The sequence below is a fragment of the Rhincodon typus genome, chromosome 15 (genome assembly GCF_021869965.1).
Source record: "Rhincodon typus isolate 14 chromosome 15, sRhiTyp1.1, whole genome shotgun sequence".
Lineage (NCBI taxonomy): Eukaryota > Metazoa > Chordata > Chondrichthyes > Orectolobiformes > Rhincodontidae > Rhincodon > Rhincodon typus.
The window spans coordinates 43,241,472-43,264,683 of record NC_063346.1 but is presented as its reverse complement, the minus strand read 5'-3'; the positions used below and the strand labels follow the sequence as shown (position 1 = coordinate 43,264,683).

The 23,212-nt window shown below is 38.4% G+C and overlaps 1 protein-coding gene across 3 annotated transcripts in view; it reads right to left on the bottom strand.

The window, feature by feature from the left end:
• Positions 1-2,243: 2,243 nt before the first annotated feature.
• Positions 2,244-23,212, bottom strand: part of slc6a2 (solute carrier family 6 member 2) — a 167,448-nt gene continuing 146,479 nt past the window's right edge. For all 3 annotated transcript variants that reach the window (XM_048605752.1, XM_048605753.1, XM_048605754.1), the window contains exons 11-14: positions 18,338-18,438; positions 10,657-10,824; positions 5,329-5,400; positions 2,244-5,219 (exon numbers count right to left, since the gene is read on the bottom strand). In XM_048605752.1, coding sequence (XP_048461709.1) covers positions 5,196-5,219; positions 5,329-5,400; positions 10,657-10,824; positions 18,338-18,438 — 365 coding nt within the window. In that variant the 3' untranslated portion in view covers positions 2,244-5,195. The remainder of the gene's footprint in view (positions 5,220-5,328; positions 5,401-10,656; positions 10,825-18,337; positions 18,439-23,212) is intronic.

The window sequence follows — 23,212 nt, the reverse complement described above, 5'->3', positions numbered from 1 at the left end:
GTTTCCCGGGATCATGGGTCCAGCTCTAACAGAGTTCACAGCATCTAACTTCACTGATGACATGAAAGATGACCATATGTTACTACCATCTTATGCTCCTCTGTTCTGCATTCACCCACATCCTTTGTCTGGATGGTGACTCAAATACAAGTGATGTGGCCCTGGGTCTCTCATAGCCAGTTCTGTCACCTCAGTCTTCAACCCAAGCATTCACCTTCTGGTTTCCGGCTTTGAGCTATCCTCAACATGTGACCTACCCAGTCACTGTAGCCCTAAGAGGCATAAAGAGAGCAATAGCACAGAGCTGTTGAAACAACCTGGTTACTTAATCTGACACTCGCAGTCATTAGCTTAGACACTGGCATTGCACATGATTTGGAATTTAGTACAGAATTAGATCTGCGCATGGTGAAACAGATATTTGTAAACTGCAGCAAGGTCAGGGTTTAAGGAACTTTCCCGTGCCAGCTCACTGTGAGGGAGATTGTAGATCAGTTCAGTTATTATAGGACTCAGATGAAGGATTTCATGGTGTGGCTTACAGGCGTACTTGTATGCAGATGCACTGAGATGCAGGTCCAACTGCACAATCTCCTGTCACTGCCAAGGAGATTGAATGAGCCTCTCTCTAATGCACCACAGCTGCAGCCCCTATACTTGTTTTGTGTGGATTGATCACCAAATCGTCTGCATTTCCTGTGAAAATCCAACAACCCTCTACAAAACTTCCAAAAGCACTCCAAACTATTTCCAGGCATGTTGCAATAACATCTTTGCACATTTGGTGCTTAGCCCTTTTCTACTGGATTCCTCTTGTAGCTGAACAATTGTTCTTTGGCTGGTGTCAAGCAAATGCATTGAATGGACCAGCATGGTCCAAGTTGGTGAACAGTGTGTCCAATCAGCCTGAAGGATTAGTTACCATCATGACAGTGTCGGCCAGGCTGCATCCAGCACCTGCTGGGACTCCCCTGTCCCAGCACAGGTACCCAACCATCCTAACATTGTCCATCAAACAAACTATGCCAGAAGCATTTGCTGGACCTTCAGCTCCTTCTTCTCCAGTTGCTTATGACACATATTGCACCTTAAAGCTTTAAAAGCACAAGGGCAACAATTTCAGTTGGAGAGTGTAGAAGAGAAGTTGAATCATATAGCTTGAACAGAAACAGTTTGTAACCAATCCTTCAAGGATGTATGTGACCTGAAGGGGTAGGGATTTATGGAGGTGACATTAGAAGTCAAATGACTGTCCCCCAAAAGCAGTTTATGAATGGTCAATCATCAGAAATGGGCTACTATTCTGTTTTTCCTCCAATCCCAGAATGTGGAATTGTTTAAGATGTCACACTGGCCATTCTGATGAATGTGTTTTATTTTTATTATTGTGCAATAGGCACATCTTTGGGGGCAAAGCATAACCACAGGCAGGATTGATCAGCTTCAAAGTTGGCAACACACCCCTAAGTGCTCACGGGGATGAGTACAGTTTGAGATTAAGGACGGTAAAAAGGAAAAGTGTAAATATTGATTGAAATTGAAGCGAGCAGGGTACTGGCATTTGTACATTAAATGGTAAAATAAATGGTTAAAAGAATATTGAGGTGTGAGCCTTGACTATTTTATTCAACCCCATGGTGAGATTAGAACATAGGAGAGGAGGTGCAGATTTACCTGCCAACAAGACATCTGCTGTGACTTTTATTGAGGAAAGAATAACTCAGTATTGACCAAATCATTTGGGCTAGATGCCCTAAATATTTAGCAGAAAACAATATTGGCAAATATGGTAGATTTTCAATTATTAAGATTTAAATTTGTCAATCATGCAAGTTAAATAGGTCAAGTTTAAAACTTGATATGACTTAGACTTCAATAACTTAAATAACTTCAATAACAAACGACTGTGATTTAGCTTTGTGCACTACAGTTGTGAGCTCCCTTCATATTCACTTAGGTGATTACGACAATTTTGTATACATGATTTAGAAACCTTTTACTGTCTAGCTAGACTATTGACACTACGGTTTTGACGTGTTTCAGTGACCTACAAAGAGTGAAGGAAATAGAATCTTGACTGCCCAGCAAGTAGTGGAAATAAAGAAGTGTGCACTCTGCTTTTGGAGTAATCATCTGCTGTATTGTCAAGAAATTAATCAATCCTTCCTTTGTTTCAATATCTTCAGTTGGTCATATTTTTAATGTTAATGACATAGTCAAGAACATAGTCTGATATTGGTATTAGAAGATATACTTTATTATTACAATGTGCATATTTTACTACATCTGAGGTCTGCACTCACTTTAAACAGAACTTTGGAATGTACACAATATCATAATATTCTATAATTCTGTATAATACAGTTCTAAACAGCTGGTATTTACACTAAGCACAAAAACCAAATTTAACAGGTGTACATTAAAATAGATTTTACAAGCACATATTTTATTCACACTTTTGATAAATATCTGATTATTTAACATGAGAACATTTAACACAGAAACAATTACAATACTTGTTTTAGAAAAGAGCATTACTATTACTTGAATATTATCATTTTTTTATATAGGTTGACTAATATTTTTAATATCCTCTGACTTCATACAGCTGATTACAATTTAGAAACAATTATATACAAGATGTTTAAAAAATCTTAATGCTAATATTTTAATGATAAAGGTCATCTAACCTAAATAAATCAAATAATTATCTCAAATATATACATAAAACAGTGGAATAAAAGAGCTCAGTAAATTTATCCATGTGGCTTTTTGGTCATCAATTAGCTTTGGAAAACATTTTGCTGAATTTTTTTTTGTAACGGTTTAAAAGACAATATGCAATTATGGAATGCAATATATCTGTTAGAAGTATCTAAAGAACTAAAGATTTGGAATAGTTAATGCACATTTACTTTAAGTAATAAGTCAGTGATAGTGAAAGTGCAGTATCGGCTGCTCAGCAAATGTTCTTGGCCATTACAGGTCATCTATGGGTGGACAGGGCAACAACCATGGTCACACTAACTCAGATTTTACTAGTTAGGTGAGCTGCAGGTGAACCCCAGTTCTGGCTAATTATTCTGTCATTTATAACTTACTGTGATAAATCTGACTTTTAATTCAAAGCAATTATTCTAATGTCACACAATGTAAAAGATGATGCACCACTTTGAATGCTACCATCCAGGGGATTTAGGAGCAGTGAATAACAATGAACACACAAAGTTTTGCCAGTTTTGTATTGTAAATGTGTTGGAAACACCAGCTATGTTCTGTAAAAGGGATTTCTGCCAAAGTTAAGGCAGCTCTTCAAGTGAAACCCTGTAACACTGACCCCACCCATGCAAATTCCTGCAGTTTTAGACAATATGTAAAACAGATGGGAAATATGCAGAGGACTAGAATTAAGTTGCTGAAGATTTATTTTGCAGAAAAACACTGTGCTATGTACATCCCACTCAGTGATTGTTTTCTTCCCACTATTTTGAGTGGCAATCTGACCCAGTGTTTTTAGACTCCTGTGCTCCTTGCCTGACCAAACCTACAGCCACAATAAGTGTGATGTACAAGAAAGTCACTTGTAGCTATTTCTTAATCTATCTGTTTAGAGATGTTATTACACACCTCTGGAGGTCACTTCTCCCTTTGGTAATAACAATGTTCCTAATCTAACTACTGCACAATTGCTAACTAACTGCCTTCAAAAATATCTCAGCGCTGTGATAATTGGAAAATCATAATCTATATTCCACTTTATTTTAAAGTTTTTGAACAGCAAATACATTTAAAGACAATAAATATTTTGCTTATATCGAATTCAAGTAGAAAAATGGTTTTCATTATGTTGTTCTTTGTTTAGGCACAATTCAAAGTTCTATTATTGATTAATATTTTCCATGTCCTTAACACCTACAGTGACTCCATGATAAGCTTAAAATTAATCACCTTTCATTTCACGTTTAGCCTAATGTGTTGAATGGGAGCATTTTACCATTATTCTACTCAACAAACAATTGTAGATAGACTGGTTATTTACAGAACCTATAGACAACAGGGCTTTTTTTCAAGTTTGGGTAAAATGGATAGCTCATTTCTTATTAAATGACTTTTGAAAATCATATTTAAATACTTAATGCTATTGCTAACCTAGTAATACAGAATTTATGTATTCCATTAAAAACTCAGTTGATAAATGACAATTATTACACATATGTATTGTTTTGAATAGCATGTTAAATTTAGGGGAGGAAAACATAATTTGTAAAGAGGAAGTCTTCAGGCTGATCATATAGATAGATTCACATGATTTTCATATTTAGAAACAAGATAGTGGAACTTCTAATCAACAAAGTTCACTTATGAGCACATTTCAAAATCACATCCTCTTGTGCATTATTTAACGCAGCAGTTAAACTGGTGAATTGAGGGATAAATGTGGTGCACACAGCACATATGGGTTATCAAGTCAAGCTGAACTTTGCTGAAAGGAATTTTTATCGTTAAAAGTGGAATTCTCTTCTCTGTTTATTGATAAGAGAAATCGCAGCCAAAATATCTAATCAAAATAAACATGTTCAAAAGACTTTGGCAGAAATTTAAGACAATAATAATCAGTAGAAATAAGTATGAAGAGACAAAATTCTGAGAGAAGCTTGCGTTTTACAAATATATAACTTCAAAGAAAGCATAGATGCGTTTATTGTTAAAAGCAAGCTCTATTGAAAAAGTGGATGGTTTTCTGTTGTTTATGAAATTGAGGGAGCTGATGTGCATGTTAGCTTGTAATATTGGATTTGAATGATACCATGCAAACTGCTTGCCTTTTATATTTTTGGACTGACAAGAAATTGGTCAGAAAACATTGCTGGATGCTTTCAAACATCTATGTTTTTTTTTAAATGTGTGCCTGTGGTGCTAAGAAAGGAAATGGTAATATTCCAGATTAACTAATTAGTGCTATGTTGACAGCTGTAATTTGTCAAACTCCTTGAAGGAGTTACACAAATAATTCTCTTGTGCTGATACCCAAAGTTCAGGAGGTGAGCCAGCCACAATTTAGCATGACAGATATGGCATTGGACATGAGTTTTAATGGGATTTGACTTTTCTGAAACTTTAATAGAAAAAGCTTCCTAGACCAGGAGTTGATTTCCATTGCATCTCATCTTGTGTTGTAGTTGTGCTGAAAGTTTTCATATTGCAAGCCAGTGCTTGAGCTGTGAAGTGATCAAATGACAGTTAGAACATTACAGATAATGTTCACTTATCTTTGGTAGTGGTAAAATGCAGCATTTTTAATGGATTTCATAAGGATTGTTGTATTACCTTAAACTGTTGCACTTTTCCTTGCTCCACAAGATAATGTTCATTTTCAGGGGTGATGCAATATGCTATTCTCTAAAGAAGAAATACGTTAGTTTTCATAATTTGTAAAGTTACTCTAAAATTTAACCACTTCACATTTCTGACCAATTCTGTTCTTATTTATACTGTTGAGTTTTTTTTCCCTATGTCAGAAGGTTTAGGATTTTATTGCATGTCTTATTTTGAATAACAACATAACTCCTTTTAAAACAGAGAATCTTCAAGAAAGGTTTGACATCATTACCATAGCATTCCAAAAATCAAAGGGCATATCTTGAAATTGAATATGCAAATATTGTATTCAAACTAAACTTCCAAAACCTCAAAAGTCACTCGAGAGAGAATTTAATCCAAGCTACAGGGAGAGATAGTAAGAGACCTGCATTATCTCCAAAGGGGAAAGCCCAACATATCATGCACTTAAATAGCCAGCCTAGGATCCCTAGGATGTAGGACCATAGGCTAGAAACTCTACTCACTATCAAGTTGAATTGATGCCTGCCCAATCCCCTGAGAGGTGCCAGTGGTCAGTGGCTGGCAATTTGCTATTCCCATTAGTGCACTTGGGAGCATTGGTGGCTATTGGTAATGTGCCTAAAAGAAGCCTTGGATCACAGAGGGACCAAGTCTATGGGTTGATTTTTCTTCCATTCTGTCACAGGATGTGAGTGTCATCGGCAACACCATCATTTGTTCCTCATGCCTCTAAATGCCCTTCAAAAATAGGTGGTGAGTTGCATTCTTGAACTGCTGCAGCCCATGTATTCTAGTAGTCATCCACAGTGCTATTCAGAAGGGAGTTTCAGAATATCGCTCCCATGAGAGTGAAAGAATGGAGATATATTTCTAAGTCAGGATGGTGTGTGGTTTGAAGGCATCTTCCAGATGGTGGTGTTCCTATGTATCTATTGCCCTTGTTTTTCCAGGTTGTAGAGTTTGTGGTTTGGAAGGTGCTGGCAAAGGAGCTTTGCTGAGGTGCCGCAGTGCATCTTGTACATGGCGCACAGCATGATTACACATATGTTGTTGGACGGGATGCAGATCAAGTACGTTGCATTGTCCTAGATAGTGTGGAGCTTCTTGAGAATTAATGGAACTATATTCACTCAGTTAAGTGGAAAGTATTTCATTACATTCCTGATTAATGCCATGTTGAGTGTAGACTGGCTTTGCAGGAGTCAGGAGATGAGTTACTCACCACAGAATTCCCAGCCTCTGACCTGATCAGTATTTGTATGAATAGAACAGTTCACTTTCTGGTCAATGGTAACCTGCTATTCAGTGATGATAATGCCATTGAAAGTCAAAGGGAGATGATTAGAGTTTATGTTGTTGGAGATGTACATTGCCTAGTTTGTGTGATTCAAATATTACTTGCCACTTATCAGCCCAAATATAAATATAACCCTGGTCCTGCTGAATATTGGCATGGATTGCTTCAGTATCTGGGGAGTTATGAATGGTGCTGAGCACGATGCATTCATCATCGAACATATCAATTTCAGACCTTATCATGAAGGCAAGGTCAATGATGAAGCAGCTGTAGATGGTTAAACCAAGGACATTACCCTGGGGAGCTCCTGCAGCAAAGTCCTGAGTCTGAGATAATCGACTTTGAGATCAACAATGATCTTCCTCTGTGCCAGATAATGACACAAACTAGTAGAGAGTTTCCCCCCAATTCCCACTGACTATTTTGCTAGGACTCCTTGATGCCACATTCTGCCAATACTGCCTTGAAGTCAAAGGCAGTCACTCCCACTTCCCCTCAAATTCTGCTGAATTGTCCATGTTTGAACAAAAGCTGTGATTAGGCCAGGAACCAAATTGACCTGATTAAACCCAAACTGCGTATTAGTAAGCAAGTTATTTCTGTACCAGTGCAAAATGATTTGGATGGCAACTTGCTGAAAGTCTAAGTTAACAGTATCACATCCATAATGACAAAGCGAGCATTGGGAACCCAAGCGAGCAGAGAAAGTAGTTCTGTATCCTGAATAATGATTGTGAAAATTGCAGCCTGAGGATCATGAATAAAATATAATCAAAAAAGGGAAATCAGTGCAAAATCAGATAGAGTGTGGATCCGTAAAGAGGTCTGAGTGATGTGGACTATGGTGAAATGTGTGATAGAATCAGCACATGTGACAGAGCTCAGAGAGAACCTCATTGACACCTGCTTCCAATAGATGAGATCTGGGTGCAATAGTCCACGATAGACTGTAAAATAGGCATTAGTGATGATATTGAAATCATGTTGTATTGTGGGGGTGAACTTAAGCTTCCGTTGTTTTGTTGCTCTTTGCTCCAAAACTGTTAATACAATTCAGACATAGACAAAACAGTCAAAAAATCAGCCTTGCGTGAGAGAGATTCTGCTTCAAACCATGAACAGTGGAATGCCTCAACTCAAATGACAACTTTTGGAATTCCCCACTGAACCTGCCGTTTGCTTGAAATAGTTGTGTCCCTACGTATAAATTACAGGAGGTGCCATTAGATTCATTGTAATTATAAAAGCAACCATTGCCCAATCTTTCTGTATACCAGAGCATAAAGTAACATAATGCTAGCATTGCGGAGAACACTCAGCATAGGTCCAGCTCTTTCTGAGAAACCTGCAATGCATTGCAGAGAACACTCAGCATAGGTCCAGCTCTTTCCGAGAAACCTGCAATGCATTGCAGAGAACACTCAGCATAGGTCCAGCTCTTTCTGAGAAACCTGCAATGCATTGCAGAGAACACTCAGCATAGGTCCAGCTCTTTCCGAGAAACCTGCAATGCTATATGAGGATGGCAACGTGAAGTAGCAAAAAGGGCCACTTGCCAACTACCTTATATAAAAATCACTGCTACTTCAGTTGCCAAATAAGGGATGGATATTGGCTTGAACGTTGCATGCCTGTAACTGAATACATACATGTTGGGTTTGCTAACTCTTCATTTTTGCCAATCATTTCTCACTCCTGTCACCTGTCCAATTTGGCAAAGGCTGCCAATGGTTTCAAGGCCTTTTATAAATGCTTTCGGAACATTTTTCATCCTGTTGTGACACTTCCTTATTAGTTATTCCAATTCCTTTTGATTTCACTTACATCAGCAAGTCCTCATTGAGCTGCTGATTTTGGAAAGTTTGAGCAAACCCCATAGTCTGATGTAGACTTTAGCCCTGGGTTATGCGCAGAAGCCAAATCATGGTCAACAACCCAATAGTCTAGACAGACTCCTTGTGGAGATGATGTCCAACCTTCACATTGACAATACCTAACATTTTGTTGTGAGGTCCTATCAATGTGTTAAATGAGACAGACTTTGAACAGATCTAGTAAGGCATCTGTGAGGCACTGTGAACCAACACCAATAGCGGAATCATACTTCAACACAATTTGTAACCTCATGTCCTGGTATATCCTCCAATCAAGGCTGCATTTGACAGTGTGGCATCAAGAAGCTCAAGCAGAACTGGAATCAATAGGAATCAGGAGAAAAACCATACACAGTTTGAAGACATACATAACCATAACCAACATTCTACGTGCCATCTCATCTCCAGGAGTTCCTCAGGGTAATGTCCTAAGCCTAACCATCTTCAACTGCTTCATCAATGACATTGCCTCCATCATGAGGTCAGAAGTGGGGATGTTCGCTGATGACTGCACAATGTTCAACGCCATTCATGACTTCAGACACCGAAGCAGCCCATGTTTAAATGTAGCAAGATCTAGCCAATATCCAGGCTTGGGCTGGAAAGTAGTAAGTAGCATTTGCACCATGCAAATGCCCAGCAATGACAATCTGTAATGAGACACAATCTAACCACCACTCTATGATATTCAATGACCTTACAATTGGTGAATCCTCCACTATCGACATCCTGGAAGTAATCATTAACCAGAAACTCAACTGGACTCACCACATGAATGGAGTGGCTACTAGAGCAGGTCAGAGTCTAGAAGTACTATGGCGAGTATCCATCTCCTAAATCCCCAAAGCCTGTCCACCATCTACAAGGCACAAGTCAGGAGTGTGATGGGATACTCCCCACTTGTCTGGATGAGTGCGACCCCAACAACATTCAAGAAGCTTGACACCATCCAGGGCAAAACAGCCCGCTTGATTAGCACTACATCCACAAGCATTCACTCCCACCAACACCGACGCTCAGTAGCAGCAGTGTGTACTATCTATGAGATGCACCGCAGAAAATCTCCAAAGAACTTCAGACAGCACCTTCCAAACCCATGACCACTTAGATCTAGAAGGACAAGGGCAGCAATACCACCACCTCCAAGTTCCCCTCCAAGCCACTCACCATCCTGACTTGGAGAATATATCACCATTCCTTCACGGTTGCTGGGTCAAAATCCTGTAATTCCCTCCCCAATGGCATTGTGGGTCAACCAACAGCAGGAGGGCTGCAGCGGTTCAAGAAGGCAGCTCACCACCGCCTTCTCAAGGGCAACTAGGGATGGGCAAGAAATGCTGGCCAGCCAGCAAAGCCCACATCCCAGAAAATGAATAAACAAATAAAGTTGAGCAGGTATTGCCTATGCCCAACAAAATTTAGAAGAATGGGAAATGATCTTAGAGAAACAGGGTGTCAAGGATTATAGGAGCAGACAGGAAAGTGGAGCCAAGACCACAATTAGCCTAGGACCACGTAAAATAGCAGGGAATATTTTGAAGGTCTGAACAGCTTATTTCTGCTCCTAAGTGCAATGATCCTATGATGTGGAATGGCTCGCCCATTCTAGACACTGGCAAAATCCGATGTCCTCAACAGTCTTGAGCTTGGGCAAATGTGGATATGGAAGGGGGAGGAGAATAATTTTCTGGAGATGGGGATCAGAATTCTTTCTTGTGGAACATGAAGGAATACTCCTGGCCCTTCAAATACAAATGAAAATTTATTGTTGGGTTGCTGCTTGACAGCAATTGCAGCTGATGCTGGATACATGATACAGCGTAACATTTGGTACAGTTAAAGGGAATAAATTGGGCTTTATATATGTCATTATTATTGAGAATTATTAAGGTTTATCACCTTAAATTCCCCAACTTACCAAGAGTAGGGTCTGTGCCAGACCAAGACTCCCACACCATTAAATAGGAGCAGGTTAGCAAATCATTCCCTGCTGTCCGGGTTCCATCAGAGAGACGGTCTTAAAATCTTCCATTTAAATTCCACTCCAAATCCTTTGGTTGCAAGGCTATAGTCTCCTTACTATATAACTCTTCATATGCTGCAATTTTTGTTTAAAAATGATGAAAATATACCAATACCAACCTCCTTTAAGGTGCCACGAATGGTAAAGAGTTTGTAAATGGCGTAGATCGGTACTAGCGACATCGAAGACACAGCTATTCCCCATCCGACAAGATTAGCCCAGTTTGGAAACACATATTCATCGTAGGTTAGAGGCTTGAACTTCACAATACTGACAACCACTACAAACTAACGAGAAAAGGAAATTTAATATGTTACTTAAGACAGTAAGGTTTCCCATGAAGGAGCAGAAGTTGATTAAATATGGCAAGCTTTATTTTTTATGTATAAATGTTCACTTTAAAGCAAAAGTGAACAATCTGAAATATTTCAAAGGCAATGTTGAAATAGAATTTCACATTAAAATATGAAGTTATTCTAAAACATTGTTACTGTGTCCTGACAGCATCAGAGGTCACAACTACTTACATCTAAACAAGAGACAGGAGACAAGGAAGATAAGTGAAGACAACTTGAAGGAAAATATTAATAAATAAGGTGAGGTACTGGCAAAAAGTGAAGTGGCTCAGGTGACTGAAGGGTCTGACAGAGATTCGAGAACCCATTAGTCAGACATTTGGATAATAAGTTGAGTAAATGCCGCAAACATTGTTTGTGAGACAAGGGCAAAATATACATACTGTAGAACAATTTGGGGAGGGTTGTCTGGCAGTAAACCAGTTTCAATACTTCATGTAGGGAAAAGTTGCATTCTGGACAGAAGGTTTGAGGAACTGAAAAAGGAATTTAAAGATGTGTTGTATGGAATAAAAATTTTAAAAGGGAAGATGATATTAACATGCTCTCAAGATCTGAGCGCACAATCTCAGCTGACACTTAAGGGCATAAACTGAGGGTTTGTTAAGCTGTCCAAGGTGCCTGTTTTTCAGATGAGACATTATACTGAAGACTCCTGCCCTCAGCTGCACATAAAAAAAATCTTGTGATCTTATTCCAATCAGCAAAATAAATTGTGGCTAATATTTATCCCTCATTGAACACTAATGACATACCTCATCTAGTCCATATCTTATCATTGCTTGTGGATTTACTCAACATTTCTCACATCATCTACCATGTTTCTTTACATTACAACAATAACTACACTTCAAAAACAAAAGTACTTCATTCGTTGCAGTGTATTTTGAACCAGAGGCCTTCTGGTAATTATCATAAATATTACTCAGTAAAATAACAAGAGGAAATTACTTCTGTAGAAAATTGGTATGTGGATGAAATGTGCACAATTCATGCTAGTTTCAATGGATCTAGATGGAAAGCTATGGTACTGATGCAAACAGCACAACCTTAAATTGGGTCAGTTAAGCTAGACGTGTAGTGTGGCTAATTTGGTGATCACGTATGAATAAGATCAATCAAAAAAGTTGATGGAAATGATAAGGAAAGTTTTATCTTGTTCTGTACCAAAAAGCACTGGATCACTTGGATGCAGTAAATGTTAGAAAAGTAGGCAGGTTAGTGATTTAGAAAGAAGGCAAAAAGTCAATGAATCTTGTTTATGTGGGCCTCCAGAAGGCTTTCGATAAAGTCCCACTCAAGAAACTTTTAGCTATGATCGAAGCCCATGGAATTGAGGGCAAATTACTGACATGCATAGGAAATTGGTTGCGCGGCAGGAAACAGAGTTGGTATAATAGGTAAGTACTCAAATAGGCAGGGTGTGACAAGTGGCATCCCGCAGGTATCTGTATTAGGGTCTCAATTATTTACAATATATCTTAACAACTTGGATAATGGCATAGAGAGGCAAATATACAAATTTACTGATGGCATAAAAATTGTGCAGCATTGTAGACAGTGTTGTTGACAACATAAAATTAATTGATAGATTAGTTGAATGGGTTAAGCAATGGCAGATGGATTTTAATATAAGTAAGTGGGAGGTTATCCATTTTGGACTGATAAAGGATAGATCAGGGTACTTTTTAATGGAACAAAGTTAATACATTGGATGTCCAATGGGATTTGGGGGTTCAAGTGCAGAGTTCTTTAAAATGCCATAGATAGGTGCAGAAAATAGTCAAGGTGGCTAATGGAATTCTGACCTTCATATCTAAAGGGCTGGAGTATAGGGATGCAGACATTATACTGCAGTTTTACAAAACATTAGTTTGAGCCCACTTATAGCGCTGTGAGCAGATCCGGGCACCACACCTTAGGAAGGATGTTTTAGCCCTGGAAGGAATTCAATGGACGTTTACAAGGATGATACCGAGACTTCAGGGGTTAAGTCATGAGGAGAGATTAGACAAATTAGGCCCTTATTCACTGGAATTTAAAAGATTAAGGGATGATCTAATCAACATCTTCAGGATATTAAGAAGGAAAGACCGGGTAGGTAAAGATAAATTATTTACACTGGTTGAAGATTTTAGAACTCGGGGCACAGTTTAAGAATTACGGCCAGGCCATTCAGCAGAGATGTTAGACAGCACTTCTCCACGCAAGGAGCAGTGGAGGTTTCGAACTCTTTTCCTAAAACTGCAGTCGACGCTAATTCAATTGTTAAATGTCAATCTGAGACAAATTTTTGTTAAGCAAGGGTATCGAAGGCATATGGAGTTATGAAATACCCTGATCTATCCTTTCTCGATCCAAAATGGATAACCCCCAATTTGCTTATATTAAAATCGATCTGCCACAACTTTGGCCATTCATCTAATTTATCAACGTTGTAATTTTATGCTGTCATCAACGCTGTCTATAACACTGCCCAATTTTGTGTCATCAGCAACTTTGGATATTTGACTTTTTATGCCATTATCCAAGATAGGCCACAGATCTGTCACAACCTTATTGACTGGCAGAGTAGGCTTAAGGGACTGGATGGTCTAGTCACGTTCCTACATTGCTAACACTGCTCAATTGTCCTTCAAATCAGAGGGGAGCCATCTAACTTGAACTGTGAGCTATAAACATGTGATTAATCAACCTCTAAGAATGAGAAATGAATTTCCTCCCAAATAAATGAGGTACACATTCAGCAAAAAATAATTAACACTGCATTGATGAACTTACTTGATATACTTTCCAGTTTGGGTTTGGTACAGGATTGAAGCAGTAAGTGTATTCATTGAGATGAATATTGTTTAGTGTGCAATTTTTCCTGATGCAAGAAAACTTAATGTGAGCAAATGAGTTAAGTGTTCTGTAGTTTCACCTGATTCATCTCCAAAAACAAGAAGAAACTTAGTGAAGTGTTCTTTCTCAGGATTAAATAACTCGACTAACTCCATTATCGGGAAAATTATTTTTGTTGGAACAGTCAAGTGGTCATTTCCAGCTTCATAATGTCCTGTGTTATTTTAAAGTCATTTCACAGTCACTAACACCTGTGATTTTCTTTTTCAAATCGAATTTCCAGATAGCACTTATAGCCTTCACTTGCAACTTTTACATTTTCATGAGAGCAGGATAGACTACAGACCTCCCAGTGACTGATAGGTTATAATGTACTTTTGTCCAGTAAGTGAGAGAAATAATTTAGTTGATCTCTTGTGGATTGAAAAGCCTGTCCCCATTGTCCTTCTCACTACCTCAACTTACTTCAATATGGAACTGCATTTAGCAGTTGAGTGAGACACAAGTAGATTTACCAAATTAATGATCTTGTATCTGCAACCTTCCAGTTGGGAAGTGATTATTCTACCAGAGGAATATCGTACGGGAAAGTGATGAAGGAGAAGGGTCTGTATGGGGACAGATTGTCAACATCTGTTTAATAGCACACATTGTTTGCCAATTTTCCACAATGACCACATCATTATTTCTGGTCCTGTCACATAAAATCTGTTACCTCACAGATGGCTTGCAGAACTGAATGTCAAAGACTGCTTGCATTTTTTTTTTTGCAAAGAGGCAAGGTGTAGCCAGCGAAATGCCAGTGTAGCTAAATTCAATAAGACACATGTTACCTTGTTTTACAATTTGTTTCTGACAACTACCAGCTGTATGCCGAAAGACCTGCCAAAACCATACTGCTGCTACTAAAGTAAATGTGACTAATTATATAACCTTAGGGGAAGGTCTTTGTTAGAGCCAATTCTATAAGGCATATACTTTCCACTTGTTGGAGTGCACAAGGATATGGCCTAAAGAATTCTGCTGATTTAATTAGATGTAATTGAATATCTTCTATATATTATACTTAATTAAGACATCACTCGCCTTCTGGAAAAAAGCTGTTTGAAATATTTAATTAAAGTACTATTTGACATTGTTCAGTATTCCAATAACAGCTGGTTACTTCAGCTTTTGAATTACAATGTCTTTAACGAACACTTATTCTATATTTCCTTTTACTTTATCCTGATAATGAGCTGAGAAAAATGCATTTACTAAATCCATGCCTAAGGAAATAGATCTAATTTTATTAGCAAATAACATGCAGCTATAACTGGAATTAAGCTATTTTGGCTACTTTCAGATTGAGGGTAAACAGGAAAAATATTTACAGGTTGTAAGCTAAAAGACCTTACACAATTTTTAAAAATCAAATAAAGAACTAAGCAATTAAAATAGAAATGCAGGCCAGGTGATGTGTTGTATCCGCATTATGTCAGGGCTGGTGGGCTCCATTGTGTTTCACAGTGACACATCTGTAACAAGTGTTGGTTGCTTGAGGAACTCTGGCTCAGAGCTGGTGTGTAAGCTTCAAACAACTACAGCACATCAGGGAGGGGGAAAGAGTTTACTGAATGCTGTGCTTCAGCAGGCAGTCATACTCTTTTGATTAACTACCTCGAATTCAGTCTGTGGTCAGGGACAGGAGTTTGTGAGTGGGAGCGACTCAGGTAGAGGGATCCAGGAGGCAGTGCTGAAGGACCCTCAGTTTAAGGTTTGAGATTCATGCTCCCTGCATGGATGACAGTGAGGACTGTAAAGAGGATGAAGAAACTGCACAACTATTCACATTATACACTAATGGTTTGGACAAAGGAACTGATGACATTGTTGCTAAGTTTACAGATGTATATACGTATGTACATATGCTGGCTGTATTGATTGCACTGTTTGTATGATAAATATTCTATGCCATGTTGTTCACCAATGCATCCACGTGATAGAAGATATTCTATCATATCAGCAATTAGCTGAAAATCCATATATCAGGCAAATATAATCATTTTACGTAAGGTGATTTGGCTCAATTCCAGTTGTTAAATGTTGAACATACTACTGTGTCTGAATTTTCATAAGGAGAACCTCTGCATTTTTGTCAAAATATGCTGGCATTTACACTATATATCTCACTCTCCTTTCTAATTCTTTTAAGCCAAACCTTTATTCCAGAATTCCCACCCTCAAAACATGACACTTACTATTTTAATGGGTGGTGGGGGTGATGGAAATAGTGGTGAGTTCCAAGTTCCATATGCATGATGCATGGAGGCAACTATATACATTAAAATGCAACTGGCTTAGGCTGATCTGACTTTTAGCTGGTGGGTTACCCAAGTAAATTATTTGTCTGTTTAGACTTGGTAGGAGATGGTCAAAAGCTATTGTATGGTCTTTCGGAGAGGTAGGGTTCTTCTTTGGAGAGATATATGGGAGATGTAATCAACACTTTGAGAATGTTAGGCTGGCCTTTAGAATAGTTTAAGGTAGACATGAGTGTGAGTATAAAGTGCATAAACACATTGAAGCTGTCAAGACAGCTGTTAACGAGTGTAACATTCCAATCTTTTAAAAATATTTGGGGTTTGGGGAAGAAACTATCTGCTGTATTTGAATAAAAAAATCAATGCTTGTTATTCTAGTCACTCTGCCTGTTGGCATAAGCCTGAGGATTATCAATACAGGATTAGTACTACATGACTGATTTCATAACCTTGAATTACAACAATGAGGTGTATTCCATTGACAGTTCTAAGTGGTTATAAACTCTTGGTAATGGGATTATGAATTCTTAAATTTTGCAAATACAGGATGTCTGAGCATGATCACCATACTAGCCACTGCAAATAGTTAATTAAATGTGCCAATCGTTACAGTTCACCAGTCATTGGGTGCATTACCTACATAACTAGCATCACACTGATAGTAAGACTCACATCTCATTATCATTCTTGTGTGTGCTGGCAAAATAAAATTGTTGGCTTGATAACAATATCCTGTTTGTGGCAAGCACCACTAGTGTTTATTGCAAAGTAGCAACATGAGACAGCTAATTTCACCTGTTATTCAAATTTTAAGATATCTCCCCTTTCCAGGATTGTCAGAGATTGACTGGGCTCTGTTCGTGACAAAAATAGCCACATGCCCTTTCGTGAGTTTGCGTAATATACATCAAGTGATGTTTTCATTTACTTGGTCATTCCCACACAGGATAGTTTTGATAGCCCCTATCTTAGTATCAAGAATGTATGGTGAGTAGATTGCTAGGGCCCTATTAACGAGGTTGTGGATAAAATTGATTTTTTACCTGCTGAAACATAGGAATCTCAACAAGTGTACTAACCAGTGAATACGTTTTTTTGGTGCTTAGTAGAGAATCCAATGGTAGGTTTCTCAACAAAATAATCAAGGAAAGGGTTGTGACGGGGTTAGACAGAGGGGCATATGTTGGTATGAAGGGGATGAGGAGCCATTAGTGCTGGGTGAAGGGGTATAATTTGGCATGGGGCTATGAGGGGGCACAGAAATTGTGTATTCGGTTCAGTGGGTGTGAGGGATGAGGTCTGGAAGGCTGTTTACTATATCTTAAAGTACAGGTACACCTGTACAGGTCCTTACAGACCAGCTGTTTACCTAGCAGCCTCCATGCTATTTCCAGGGTCACCCACCACAACTCCCATAAAACCCAGCTTCCCAAATCAGAATCTGAGCTTCCAAGGCAATTTCTCCCCGGTCAGGTCTCGAGAGGCAAGAATTACCTCGACTGGGCTGTCCCATCCCTGGAGATAAAACCTAGGTTTTTGTTTTTTAAAACTAAATGTACAGAGTGCACAAACTCTGAAGTCTTACATGTTGACAAATGTTAAGATTCTTAGCACTGAATTCTCTTAAGTATTTAAAAAAGATAGATGCATGGTTGTGGAGAGGAATGGTCACAATGGGATTAGTTTTGGATTGCTCTAATGAAGAACTGGTGCCAGCTTGATGGTCTTTTTCTATGTACAACTCTTTAACTCCTAGGTTCATCCTTATTAAGTCAACTAACTCATGCCAAGGAGCAAGTCCCATATATTAGGATCTTAAGACATTAGGTAATTTGGAAATTCTAGAAAAAATCTCCTATCTAAATACACCTCTGAATGTTTCCCTTAAAATGCCCCAATTTTGAACTATGTTGTATAGCTTCTGGCCCATTTTGCACTCTCTTAGGTCCTTACTCACCCTCACAAAATCAGAGACAGGATGGTTTCACAATCATAACTGGTGCTTGATGGAAGATGCAGTTGCAGTGAATTGGGACAAGTGTACAAATGTTTTCTACCAGACTCTGTTTGTGGGATGTGTGGGAACTTCATCCAGAACTTCAGTAATTGCTGGGTGGCTATGAGGGACAAGCACCTCTTTAAGATTTAAACCATTGCCTGAACCTCACCCTCTTATTATCCCATCCAAAATACAAAAACGTCCCTCAGCAAAAAAGCAGATAGTCTGCCACCTGGGTTGAAGTGAAGTTTCACATTTGTATTAAGACATGGGGCTAACTTTACTACTGCTTACTTACCAGTAAAAAGGCTGGACTAACAAACTTCCAGCAGAGCCTCCAATAGAGACCTGGTTTGAAGCCGGTCATTCGCCTGATATCTTCACTGAATCTGTCAACTCCTAGAGCGTAAGCAATTCCAAAATACATTAGAACATCAGCTGGATCGTGGGTGGGACGCTTAACCATCCTTTTCAATTTAGTTGCCACAGAAACAATGCCATTTTATTTCAAGTCACAAAAGACATAGCAATCTAATTGCCCACTAGCAAGCAAACGTTATAATTTCTGAACACACTCTCTACATGCAAGGAACCAGCTTTACAAAAGGATATATGGTCAAAACTGGAGCTGAGTTTCCTTCACTTAACACTGTCTGAAGGACTAATTCGGCAAAGAACAAAAAGTGGATGAGAAGTTGAAGACAGCTTGGCAGCTTTCTAAAAAACAAACTCCATAAATTACCCTTAACGCCCTCAGGGTAATTCCTTCAATTAAATAGAAGGGTTAAACATATCAAGGAGATAGATTATTGAACAACAATAAAACAAAATGATTCTTAAATCAGACCAAATTGTCGTAACTAACAAGTAACCCCTTGGAAAAGGGAGCAATCCAAAGACTTCAAATAAGAAATAATTAGGCAAATAATTTCTGCAAATACAACTCCACATCCCGAATGAATGAGTTTGAGCCATTTATCAAAATGGAGAGAAAATGTTGACCATCATTAAACGTTAAGAGTACTCAGCAGAATAAATCTGAGAAATGCACTCGAAAAGGTAAACATTTTGCATGGCAAAAGAACTTGTTACAGCCAGTGACAACTATGAGAACTAATGTCTCATTAATTTGAATTGCATTCATATCCTGTGCTCAACTCATGGTATTAGAGTCAAATATTTAATTCCCCCAAGAATTAATGGGGAAGTCAATTCATTGCTGAGATTAAACAGTTTGCAAATCCATCATGAAACATTTGCTTTGCACCTGTTGTGATTATAGTGCAGTACAGTAAATGCAAACTAAAGCATTGTTAAACTGTCTCCACTGGGTTTCACACCAACCATCAACGTGCGATTAATTTAAGGACTTTGTTCCCAGTACATATAAAGAGTAGAGTATCAGCTGTACCAGTTACACTGCAGCTTCTTTTTTGCATTCATATGAAGGAACAGAAACAGTGTAACTAAGCCATTGAAATAAATGATGCAACCGTGCACAATCCTTTTAGTTCCTCATTAAGGCAAGATTTTGTGTCTTGGATTACTCATGCAATACCATTGAATTATTTCAACTCATTTAGCCTGCTGCACATCGATTTATCACAAATGTGATAACTCTAGTCTACAAGAAATGTGAAATTCAGGCATGTGAAAAATGAATTGATACAAATGCTGTAAAAGTTTAACTTTCTGCCATTCAACAAAACTCCAATCCATTTTCATCTTAGACTTCATAAACTGCCATTTGGAAGGAATTAACTATAAGATAAGCAATCAAATTTTAATTGCAAATAAAGCAAGCTGTTATAGTGATCCCAATCTCAACTACAGGCCTGAGTAGCAAAAGAGTAAAAATTAAACTGAGACTGGTAATTATTCTTTTATTTTAAATGGGATTTTATTGGGTATATTTAATTAAATAAATATGAATAACTTACCTTGTAGGTTTCTGTGCTTTCAAGGTCTGGCAGCAGCTATCCCTGAGCAAAGCCGTCCTGAAGGGAGATCTCCGACAAACGTGTAGCTCTTTGTGAGTTAAGGTAACCGATTCATCTTTCAGGCATGGTCTTTTCTTTCTTAAACTAGTATGGTTGATAATATACTTCTAGCCGGAAATGTGCGCGCACATCCTGTCTGGCATCTTGGAGATATAATAGGGCAGATTCTTGAACTTTTAATGGGTGTTTATGTTATCACTTCATGGCCTGTTGTTCTCTAATCAAGTTTTAAAAGCCAAATTAATTATGCGCCATTTTTCAATACAAGAGAATTCCAATGCATTTTAAAATAATTTATGGAGTCACTTTCTTATACTTTGTGTAAGTTAATTTATCATCATGGCATTCAAATAAAGAAAAGCATTTTAAAAGGTAGTTTATTTACAAGGGAATGTTAACAGTTATGAAGAAGTTAAGACTTACGATATTTACATTGACTAGACTAATAATGGATCCTGAATGATAAATTGATGTTTAGAAGACCAGGGACTGGATTATTATTTGTCAGACTGAAAATACAGGCCTTATTTCTGTTACTTCAGCTATTTAGTGCAAACAAACTTCAAACTGTTTCAGCTGGATTAACATTTTTCTTAAGGCAAGGTACCCTAGCAATTCATGATTAAGCTTTGACTTTCAGAAAACTATCGACTTGAACAGGTAAATGGAATAAATGATGCCCCAAGATTATAGTATCGAAACATTTAATGCTTTCATCTGAAATTCTGTTCTATACTACTTTAATTTAGATCATAATTTATTTAAACTGAAAGATTATGCAGTAAATATCTACTCGGCACACAATGAGAACCATATGGAACAATAAAACTGACTCAACGTTGATGTAGGCATGTAGGTCCCGGATCCATTCTACATGTTCAAATTGTACATCAACAGCCTAAGGGTCATTAAGGCATCAGAGTTTACTCTATTTAGACCTAATCCCCATTGCATTTCTGGAACAAATTGCACCAATAATTTGTATGTGTTTCCAGAGTGTATATAAAGAGAGAACAACAAGACATGCTTACTGAACTTCTCTCTTCTGAAAGACTCATCATTCATTTAGAGGTCTTCCAAACTCAACTCTGTATATTGGATCATTTTGTTTCATTCATTGAAGTCCCACATAAACTGGTTGAGTTTGGCAAGTAGCCAACTGCTCTCTCCTGGTGCTCCATCAACATGACCCAAAACCCTGGCACTCCTTATGTATCATACATCAAGTCCTGTAAAAATATTTAAAACTGGCTGCCTTATAAAGCAAAGTGCATGGGAATACAATGAACTGCAAGTTGCCCTTCATGCCACACACCATTCTGATTTACCATTCCTCCACTGTTGCTGGGTCAAAATCTTGTAAATACTTTCCTAGCAGGACTATGGATAAACCTACCCTACATGGATTGCAGCAGTTCAAGAAGCCAAACCATCATTACCTTCTCAAGCAGTCGAGGAGTGACCTCATAGAGGTTTATAAAGTCATAAGGGGCATAGATAAGTGATTAACAAAGGTCATTTCGCTAGGGTGGGAGAATTCAAAAATAGAGGGCATCATTCAGATCATAGAATCCCTACAGTGTGGAAACAGGCCCTTCGGCCCAACAAGTCCACAGCAACCCTCACAGGCCCATCCCTCTATAACTCACTTAATCTACACATCCCTGAACACTATGGGCAATTTAGCATGGCCAATCCAACTAGCCTGTACATCTTTGGACTGTGGGAAGAAACCAGAGCACCCGGAGGAAACCCATGCCAACACAGGGAGAATGAGTAAACTCCACACAGACAGTTGCCCGAGGGTGGAATCGAACCAGGTTCCTGGCGTTGTGAGGCAGCAGTGCTAATCACTGAGCCACTGTGCCATTTTAATGTGAAAGGAGAAAGATGTTAAAAGGACCTGAGGGGTAACTTTTTCACACAGAGGGCGGTGCGTATATGTATCAAGCTGGTAGTGGAAGTGGTAGATACAGGTACAGTTCCAACATTTAAAAAACATTTGGACAAATATATGAATAGGAAATGTTTGAGGGATATGGGCCAAATGAAGGCAAATAAAACTAGTTTCGTTTGGGAGGCTTGGTCAGCATAGATGAGTTAGACCGAAGGGGCAGTTTCCATGCTGTATGACTATGACTTTCTGTGTGGTATAAATGTTGACCTTGCCTGTGATCCACTTACCCCATGAACAAATACATTTTAAAAAATTCAACTACCTGACCCATTACACAGTGATCCCAAGGTCAGCTCCATGAACACATTATCAGCTCCAGACATTGACATTCCAAAGCCTAATACACTCTACCCAATGTCCAACTTTAACTATGCCACCTTTTGTGCCATAGTCAATGGATACAAAAATCAGAAGAGATGTAAAATGGCTGCAACCCCATTTTTTGCTATCACTAAAAGTCTAAATTCCCTCAAGAATGTAACTTGAATTAAAATCATTCTTTGAATTCTAGTCTCAAAGTCAATATTGTTCAGATTGGGGAACGCTAATGTTTGGCCACAGGACACTTTCAAGGGAATACCCAGGGTCACCATCAAGTATGCTAACATAGAACATTACTGAATGCAGAATTATGATTTCCCTCTTCAGGCCAATGATTTGCCAAAGTCTAAAATTCATAAAGGCACATCTGAGACAGCTAAATGACATTTCCATTTCTACATGAAAACGTATGAACAAAAATGGACTACCCAGCTCTTGAGACTACTCTGCTACTCAATGCAAACATTGTTGATATGGTTTTGACCTCAACTCTACAGTCCTTCATATCCCTGATAATCTTTCATCCTCTCAGTAATCAAGAAGCTATCCACCTCTACCTTAAACATATTTAAAGATTCTGCATCCATTATCTTTTGAAGAAGGGAATTCCAATGACTCTCAACCCTCAGAAACAAAAGAAAAGTTTCTTCATCTCTGTCTTAAACGAGTGATGCCTCATTTTTAAAACTGAGTCCCTAGATCTAGATTCTCTCACAAGAGGAAACATCCATTCCACATCCAGCCAGTCAAGTCCCCTCAGGACTTATATGTGTATAATTAAGTCAACTCTCACTCCACCAACCTCCAAAAGATACAGGCCTAGCCATAACAGGCAACCCACTCACTCCAGGTACTAGTCTAGTAAAGCTTCTCTGAACTGCTTCCAACACATTAA